This window comes from Benincasa hispida, chromosome 6 (assembly GCF_009727055.1).
Source record: "Benincasa hispida cultivar B227 chromosome 6, ASM972705v1, whole genome shotgun sequence".
Taxonomy (NCBI): Eukaryota; Viridiplantae; Streptophyta; class Magnoliopsida; order Cucurbitales; family Cucurbitaceae; genus Benincasa; species Benincasa hispida.
Genome location: NC_052354.1, coordinates 54,954,158 through 54,964,134, shown reverse-complemented (window position 1 = coordinate 54,964,134; position 9,977 = coordinate 54,954,158). Strand labels below are relative to the sequence as shown.

The following is a 9,977-nucleotide window of genomic DNA, read 5'->3' as shown; positions in this document are numbered from 1 at the left end:
TATCAAATTAATTTTATAAAACTAAATTTTAAATATAATAGTTTTATTTAAATGAAAAATCAATTTTGAAATTGTTTTGAGTTAGTGGATTTTTCCTAAAAATTAGAAAAATCCACTAACATCACATATGGCGCTTTATCACCAAATTCCACCATGAATTCTTCAATTAATACCAAGTAGGAGTTGCCCTACATGCAACCCTGTTCTAATGCATGAAAAAAAGTCTATATAATGAAGTTTCATACATGGAATTTGAGATAACTCTGAGTTCTTTTTCCAGGTTGCTGCAAATCAGAAAACCCTACAATCCTCTCTCTAGTTCATCTTCAATTCAGCTTAATTAAAGTGTTTCCATCACACATTCCTTCTTGAACATAGTGGAAAAGATCTTGTTGGTGGTCTATCTAAAGAATCCAACTCAAACTTGTGGAGATTCTGCTGAAATTGTGACAAGAACTACAAAGGTACTGTCTTATTCAAATCCTCTTATGAAAACCTCATGAGTAGCATGTTTAAAACTCAAATTAAATGTAGTTTAAGTGCTTATTGATTATGAATTCTTCCATTCTATGTTATATTAATCCTTCATTTATTAGTACGTATTTGAATATTTCATGAGTAGTAAACTATATTAACTTAAATGAGATGCTATTGTGATCTACTTAAACATGATTTATGCCATAAATTATCTTGTATGGCCATTAATTTTATAAAGTGTTATTATTATTTTTAAATTAAGTTTGGCCCTATACATTGCTTGTAGTATGAATATATGTAAATTCCATCATTTTATATGGAAGCTTGTAGAATTGATGGTAGTTTGAGACATCATCTAGCTATAAAATGTGTAATGTTTACTAAGGTTTTTTTTTTTCAAGATCTCAATGGGTATATAAGTGAGAATAGTTATCTTCATTGGTATGAGACTTTTTGGGTGGAACCAAAAGCAAAGTCGTGAGGACTTATGCCCAAAGTAGACAATATCATGCCACTGTGGAGATATTTTGAGAATTGTTGTCCCTAACAAGTAGTATTAGAGTCATGCCCCTAGTTTAGCTATGTTGAACAAAGATGTACTGGAGCCTTAAAAGTATGTCATGGTATGATCTATACCTGAACTTTGTTAGATAGGTAGCATGCTCTAGTGAAGAGGAGTTAGCCTATACAAGAGTTAGACGGATAAATGATTATTTGAGGGGAGGCTCGATGGTCCTTTATTCGAGGGGAAGAATGTTGGGAATGTGACCAAAGTCCTAAATTGGTTAGATAAGGAGATGATCATCACATTTATTAGATAAGGAGATGATCAAGGGTAATAATAAGTTCAATTGATTAAAAGTATGTATGTCTTGGATCTTGAAAAGAGAGAATAAAGATTGATGATTTATAGTTGTTATATGATTTGGAAACTTTTGAAGAGACATTATGAGTTAAACATGGATCTTCAATTTATGAAAGGAAACAAACTAGTTAGGTTTAAACGAATCTTCAAATATTTTGATGCATATTCTCATATGACTAATATATTTTAAATAATCATTATAAACCCTTGATAGCATTTCTATAATACATCGCATGGATGTAAAGAAATATTTACTCAAGTTGTTTGAGTTGATTATGTGAGTATTTGTTAATATAGTTTGATACATGCGTTTACTCAAATTTATTTGAGTTGATTATGTGATTATCCATTTGTATGTTGATGGTATACTGATCTTTGATACAAACATAGATGTAAGTAATAATATTAAGTTATTTATGTCCTCACAATTTGAAATAAAAAAATTAGGCGAGGATGATGTGACACTTGGTGTTAAGATAAGAAACTGAAAATGGATTTTCTTTATATCAATCATACATCGAAAAATGAGATTTCATTGCTTTGATGATGCTCCTGTAAAGAAACCTTATGATGCTAGTATGAATCTTAAGAAAAATAAGGAAGATAGTGTTTCTCGATCCGAATATGTAAGGATTATAGGAAGTGTTAAGTTATTATGAACTATAATAGACCTATGATTAAAGATCATTTGATTGCTCTTCATCATTTATTAAGGCATCTTAATGGTACAATAGATTATTGTTTACATTTTAATATTTTTCTACCATATTAGAAGGGTAGTGTATGCAAACTGGGTAACTTAGAAAGGCGAAGTAAGCTTTACTAGTGGATGTGTACTTATTGGGTAGAGGAACTATTTCATGGAAGTCTACAAAACAGATTTATATAGCAAGGTCCACCTAGAGTTTAAATTCATTGCTCTAAAATTAGTAGGATGAAAGACTGAGTAGCTTAGAAGCCTATTGGGAGATGCACCATTGTGGGTGGACATTAGTACCGATCTCTTTGCACTGTGATTCACAGGTTGCCATATGAATTGTCAAGGATAGTGTGTATGATGGCAAGAGGAGTCATATATACCTCAGGCATGGAGCTACGAAACAATTACTTAAAGGAGAATTATTTCATTGTAAGTTTTGAGAGGAATTTTTCAGATCTTCTCACTAAAGGCCTAACAAAGAGAGTAATTCTAGAATTTTCGAAAAATATGGGACTCAAACTATTATAGTGGTCCATAGCCCTTTATCTGGATGGTCTATTGTAATAGACTTGATGGCCAACCCTTCATTTGGGTGGTCCTAGTACGAACTTGATGGACAAAACTAAAACCTTTAAAAATTTCATAGCCCTTTCTTTGGGTGGTTCTCGTATGGACTTAATGGATAATTGTAAAATCTTCATAGCTTAGTTTTTGAGTAGTTTGACTTTTACACTTGATGAAGTTGATCCTGGTATGGAGTAGTTGCGAAGTCTTTATAGTTCAATTTTTTAGTGGTCTATTACGATAAACTTGATGAAGCAATTAACGTGATTGTGAAGATGTGGTTGCCTAGAGTCTTTTTCTAGAGCTTTCACGTTGACCCGAGGTTCTATGTGCATGGCCTTAAATAGGATGCTTTTATAGTAGAATCGACGAAAATTTAAGAAGTAAAACGTGTTATGGGGATCTCAACTATAGTTATTGAAAGTTCAAAAGGTATCTCACTCACTCTAGTCAAGTTGTTGCCTTACTTCACTATGTATCAATTCAAATCGAAGATATTGATGTTTAAGTTTATTCTCTTATATCTGCTTAGATAAATTATTTATTATTTTCTAATTGCCAGTCATTCGTTGGGGATTGTTGGGAATGACTAATCAATTAGTCATTTGCTTCAATGACTTGCCCTAAAATTAACCAAAGATTTTTACGTGTATTTCATTTTTAATTTAAATTTGAAAATAGTTTTTTGTAATTGAAATGTTTTTCTATTTAATTTGGATATGGAACGTTTTGTACTTAATTAAGATTTGAAATATTGTCTACATTTAATTTAGAAAACATTTTTGTTGGATTATTAAAAAAAAAATGGTTGTTTTAGTCCTCAAGGGTGAGATTTGAGTTTGGCATGATATTTCTCTCTATTAAAAATGATTTAATTATGAGCAAAGTTTTCACTCGCTTCCAATCTTCTTCGATGAGTGCATGTCTGAGAAGGGTGTTGTGTTAACCTTGGGGAGCAATCGACTTCTGACAATTTAGCATCGAGATTGTGCCGATTTTGCTTTTAAAGCAGTGGATCTTTCACAAAACAACAATGATTGAGATCCAGAATTGATGACGACTAACAATTCATATGACAAATTAACTTTATTCTAGCTTATAATTAGATTTTGACAAAATATTAGAAGTATCAAAATATTTTACCTATTTTTCCACGTCGAAAAGATTCAGAAAAGTCATGGGCTCTAAGCACTATAAAATGAGTCAATTGAAAATCAAATAGTTTCTCTCTATTTCGTTTCTATTTAATACTATATCATTCTTTATTTTTTTAAAAAAAAAAAACCTATCTTGGTTGGTTGGTAGAGCTGCATGCCCTGTTTTTTTACTATATCTCAATGTGGGAAAATAGGTAAGTCATTAGTAAGATTCAAAGAAGTCATGGGCTCCAAACACTACAAAAAGAGTCAATGTCTTTGGTTACCAATCCATTTACATTTCGAAATTACATTATCGTTAGTTTGTTGTTACAATATGAGAAATATAAATCTATCATAAATCTATCATATTCACTGCCACCTTTATCGTTCCTGTTTAAGGTCAAACGGTAACGGTATTAGTAAATGTGACATATTCATAATTCTAAATAAATGTGATAAAAAATAATCCAATTACGTTTGCCATCCTGGTCCACTATGATTGATCTATCACAATTTTTATTATAGATTGGTAAATATAGTCTTAATTCAAAAAAACATAATATTTCATAATGAGAAAATTTATGGCCCGTTTGATAACGTTTTCGTTTCTCGTTTCCTATTTTTTAAGAACTAGAAATAGGAATATGTTTGATAACTATTTGAAATGAAATCGATTCTCAAAAAATGAGAAATGAGAACAGGAAACATGAACGTTATCAAACGAGCCCTTAATATTTTGATATTTTAATAGATGATATACCCTTTAGTTATATATGTGAATATCGTTTTGATATGGGTGCTTTTTTTTTTTTTTTTTTTTTTTAACATTTATAATAAAGAAAACATTGAAAAGAATAAAGAACAAAAAGATGATGGGTTTTGGAGGGGATATAGGAAGGAATGCAAAAGTTTAGGTAATGATGAGTTAAATGCCAAGAGACAAAAAAGATAGGTGAAATTGCAAAGGAACTATTTATTAAAGTTAGCCCTCCATTGTGTGGTTCTTAAAGGAAGGAAAAAGGAAAGTCTTTGGAAATTTTCATTAATGGCAAACAAGCCCATTTCTAGATATTTTTTCCCTTCTTAGCTTCTAGGGATTTATTTGACATATAATTTCCCTTTAAAATTGCCCAAAAATGTGTTGGCCTTTTGTATGATTTTTCTAGAAGGCCTTAGCTACATGTTTCTTTTGAAAAAAAATAAATATGAAGAATGAATTGGCTTTTGTTTCTTTCAATTAAATTACGAGTGTTGTTTTTCTTTTCCCATAATATTTAGAGTTTGTTTAATAATTATTTTAATGTTTATTTATTAACAATCCTATGGGTTTGTATTGTAGTTTTTTTTTAAAAAAAAAAATAAATAACTTTAATATGATTTTTATAGAAAAATAATTAAATTGATGAAAACTAACGAAAAAGGGAAAATAAGAACCTTCACTAACATGGGGATACTCTAAAGATTGGAATGCACAATGAGACTGAAATATACACCATGTTTAAATTATGATCGTGGTCCTTGTCACTATATTATGATGTAAAAATGGACCCAAATATTTATTACGTAAGTGATTGGTTAGTTCACATCGATATAGTTTTATTTTTTGGTGGGATAAAATAAATAAATATATATATATATATATAGTAAAATGTCATATATGGTACAAATTTTTGGATTAAAAAATACCTCTTTATTATGAATTTGAGAATTCAAAAGATTTTCCATTTGATTCTTAAGTTTCAAAATGTTAAATCTACTCGTGCGTTTTGAGTTCAATTTTCTTTATATTTCTAAATTTCAAAAGGTTACACTTTTACCCTTGAGTCATGAGTTTAGTTTCCAATTTATCTTAGATTTGAAGATATTAATACTCACTTTTAATCCTCTATGTTACTTTTCTATTAGTTAATTTAAAAATATATATAAAATTAATTATGATTAAATTAATTTTCGTTTATAACTATTAAAATTAATTTAAAAATTCACATTATAATTACTTTTAAATCAATCAATAAAAGATAAAATTGTAATATTTTCAAATAAAAGTGTACCTAAGAAGTTAGCAAGATCATCATACTCCGCAAAGAAAGGATCAGAGAACTTAAGCCCCAAAAAGCTCATATAAAGAATAGAGCATAGCTATGAAGCTGTTAAAAAACAGTTACAAGGCATCAATATTCCTTCTAATAAACACAACAAAACCTGGCCCAGAATAAAGTAACCTAAGAGAAAAAACTTGTTGGATTGCAATTATCTATTCTACAACTCAAACTGCACCAATAAAAATCTAATAGTATCATCTTTTTAAATCTTTTTTTTCTACTATGTATCAAAATAGCTATATAGAAATTAAATCATTGTCCAATACTTAGTGTATCTCATATTACACCCATTTTTGTGTACCTCATCAAATTATCTAATCATAGTTTGTCACAAGACAAATTCTTTTTATATCTTTTTGGGGATTTGCATGTGTGATGAAAGTAGAATGCACAGAAATAGATATATTTTAAGATGCATCCAAGTATTTCTCATATAGAGATAATCCATAAAAAATGAGCAAGTAAGTCTTGTCCAAGATAGTAAAGTAACCGACCACCCTATTGACGAATTCATCATAAAATATAATAAGTCAATATGAATATAGTTTAATAGATAAAATATTCAATTTATTTTTAAAAAAATAGATAACATATTAATTATCATTTTAAAGATGAAATAGTTCGATCTTCCACTTTTTTAATGGTTGAAATCGAAATCGAAAGAAAGAAAGAATAACTAATCATGGATTGCTTTGTAATGAATATGTTTGATTAAATTAATATTTAATAATTAAAAGCATTATTTTCTTTTATGCACTCTTATATTTGTATTGATTTCATTCCTACACTTTGGGTTTCCAAATTTATCCCTATAATTTAGCTTATTTATCCTCATGATCCTTGCCAATAAAATGGATAGTAATTAATGTAATGGAAATGATCTAGTGTCGATGATTGCAATAATAATAGGGTGTTTGATATAGCACATGGCGATATTAATTGCATTTTTTTTGTTATATATTTATAAGTTCAATTTTTAAGGCCATTTGGTTTTTTTAAAATATTTGTAAAGAATTTATAACAAATTTAGAAAATTAGAGGTGAAAGGAGTATTTATAGACTTAAATTTTCAAAAACTAAAAACTAAGGCTCTATTTGGTAACTATATTGTTTTTTGTTTTTGTTTTTTAAAACTAAGCCTATGGATACTACTTTCACTTCTAAACTTCTTCCTTTGTTATCTATTTTTCACTCGGTTTAAAAAACCAAGCTAAATTTTGAGAATAAAAAAAAAAGTAGCTTTCAAAAAGTTATTTTTGGAATTTGGAATTTGGCTAAGAATTCAACAATCGTACTTAAAAAAAAATGCAAATTATTATACAAAAAAAGTGGATGAAATAGACTTAATTTTTTTTGAAAAAAAACCAAAAACCAAATGATTACCAAACGAGACCCAAACAGTTATCAAACAAAACCTCGACTTTTTGTTTTGTTTTTGAAAATTAGGCATATTTTATCTCAGTTTCTTATAGTAGTTTGCATATTTCTTAAGTAAAAGAGTTGAATTTTTAGTCAAATCAAAAAACAATAACAAATTTCTAAAGACTACGACCCCATTTGGTAACAATTTATTTTTTGTTTTTTGTTTTTAAAAATTAAGCCTATAGAACATTACTTCCATCTCTAAATTTCTTTGTTTTTCATTACTTATTACTAATGGTTTAAAAAAAAAGCCAAATTTTGAAAACTAAAAAAAGTAACTTTTAAATTTTTGTTTCTGCCTTTAGAATCTGGCTAAGAATTCAACTACTGTACTTAAAGAATGATGTAAATCATTGTAAGAAATATGGAGGAAATATGCTTAATTTTCAAAGACTAAAAAAAAACAAATTGGTTACCAAAAGGGTCTACATTTTTTAGTTTTCAAAACTTCGTTTGATGTTTGAAAATATTGATAAAAAGTAGATAACAAAACAAGAAATTTAGGAGTAGAAATGATGTTTGTAGACTTTATTTTCAAAAAAAAAAAAAAAACATAATTTAATAAGCCAATGAATTTTTAGTTTGAATCTAATAAGTCATTGAATTTTTAAGGTTGTATCTAAGAAGTCATTGACTTATACAACAATTTTTAAAATTCATGAACCTTAATGTCTTATTAGATGCACAATTTAAATTAATGTCTAATAGATTTGTTAATGAACAATGTTGAATATCTAAGAGAGACCAATTAAATACAAAATTAAAAGCTCACAAAGATATTAGATAAATTTAAAATTTTGGAATCTCTTATACACCAGAGAGAATGTTAACTAATCTGTAAGAACAATTCTAGAGATCATCGTGCTATACCCATCTTTCTAGTTTCTAGAACCCATTTCACCTATGAATGAAAAAGAAAATTACAAGAGTTTGCCATGCAACAAAATTTAATTGGATAACTAGATGGACTACAAAAAGAAGAAAGAACATTTTAAATCATAGTCTAAAATGGTAATTTTACTGTTTTAAAATTTGTAGAAAAAAAAAAAGCGTACTACCGTACCCTACGTAGTCCACATGGGTATGATATGATTTACAAACCACGCCCATAATTAGAAAGGTTTTCAAGTTTCCTTTTTATTTTTCACTTTATTTACCTAATATATCCTTCTTTTTTTTACTTATTACAGTCAGCACATAATTCTTACAAATTTATACTTTGCACCCCCAAAAAGTTTCTCTCTCTTTGTCGACACTTTCGTTGTTCAATGTGTGTTGATGACGTGTCGCAATTATATTGACTACATGCAATCCGGTACGGCCATTTGTGGCTGTTTAAAACCCCCCAATACTTCTTCTCACTTCTTCAATTTACTCCTCACTCTCACACACGTTTCCATTATTCTCTCTCTTTCTCCCAATTAATTTCTCACCAATAACACAACTCCACATCACTCACCAATGGCCGACGCCACCGTGCCGGAGACCGACTCCGGTGGTGCCAATTCCTCGTCTTCCTCCTCCTCCTCCTCCTCCACTTCATGTTCCATCTCACCCTCATCGAAACTTCGGCTGAAGCGTGATCGAGAAAGTAGCAACAATAGTCGCCACCCAAGTTACCGCGGCGTCCGAATGAGGGCGTGGGGCAAATGGGTGTCGGAAATTCGAGAGCCGAAGAAGAAGAGTCGGATCTGGCTCGGCACATTCGCCACGCCGGATATGGCGGCACGTGCTCACGACGTAGCTGCCCTCACTATCAAAGGCAATTCCGCCATCCTCAATTTTCCTGAACTCGCCGCCTCATTACCTCGCCCCGCCTCCTCGTCCCCTCGTGACGTTCAATCCGCCGCCGCTCTTGCCGCTTCAATGCAACTTCCTGACGTCATCTCATCTCCACCGCCACCGCCACCACCACCCTCATCGCCTCCTTTTTCGTCGTCGCCCGAGTTGGACGAGTCGACGCCGGAGGAACTAAGTGAAATTGTGGAGTTGCCGAGTTTGGGAACGGGGTACGAGAAATCGGTCGAATCGGTGACCGAGTTCGTGTTTGACGAGTGGCAATATAGCTATGGGCCATGGGATCAAGAAAATAAAAGCTCAAAAGAAGAAGAAGAAGAAGCTTATGAGTACTTTATAGATCAAATGGCAATGGCGGAAAGAGAGTGTGTGATTCCCACTGCATTATTTCAACCTTTACCTTTCTCGTGGTAACATTAAATTGATATCACTTCTTTACAAACTGGGTTGTGAATTTGTTGTGTGATTTTCTCTCTCTTCAATTTTTTTTTTAAGATATATATTTAATTAAATTAAATGTGAAGTCCTTTTACAATTTTTTTAAAGGGGCTAAGAAATTTAAATTAGGGATCTTGTCTTGGTGAGTGTTTTCTTCTCTGTGTTTCCAGTTCCATTTCCTCTCTCTATTCAGTTAACCATTTTTTTTTTTATCTTTCTTTCTCAATCTTTCTCAATCTATCTTAATTTTTAGTTCAACCATTTGAGAAGGTGATATTTAAATTATCTCCCATGATAAAATCTCACTTATTATTATTGTACACATAAATTTAAAATATTAAAAAAAAAAAAAAAAAAAAAAAAAAAAAAAAACTCATTTGGACGATTGACGAGAGTAGTTTTTTTAAAAAAATGAAAACAAAAAGTAAAAATTTCATCTTAAATAAGTAGACTTTTGGAAGAATGGACGTAAG

The 9,977-nt window shown here is 30.3% G+C and overlaps 1 protein-coding gene across 1 annotated transcript; it reads left to right on the top strand.

The window, feature by feature from the left end:
• The first annotated feature begins 8,631 nt into the window (after window positions 1-8,631).
• LOC120080029 (ethylene-responsive transcription factor ERF039-like) lies at window positions 8,632-9,715 on the top strand. The gene has a single exon (XM_039034562.1). The coding sequence runs from the start codon at window positions 8,731-8,733 to the stop codon at window positions 9,478-9,480; it is 750 nt and encodes a 249-aa protein (XP_038890490.1). The 5' UTR covers window positions 8,632-8,730; the 3' UTR covers window positions 9,481-9,715.
• The last annotated feature ends 262 nt before the right edge of the window (window positions 9,716-9,977 follow it).

Excerpts from the sequence above, each read along its gene's own strand:
- LOC120080029 (XM_039034562.1), top strand. The coding sequence starts at position 8,731 with ATGGCCGACGCCACCGTGCCGGAGACCGACTCCGGTGGTGCCAATTCC.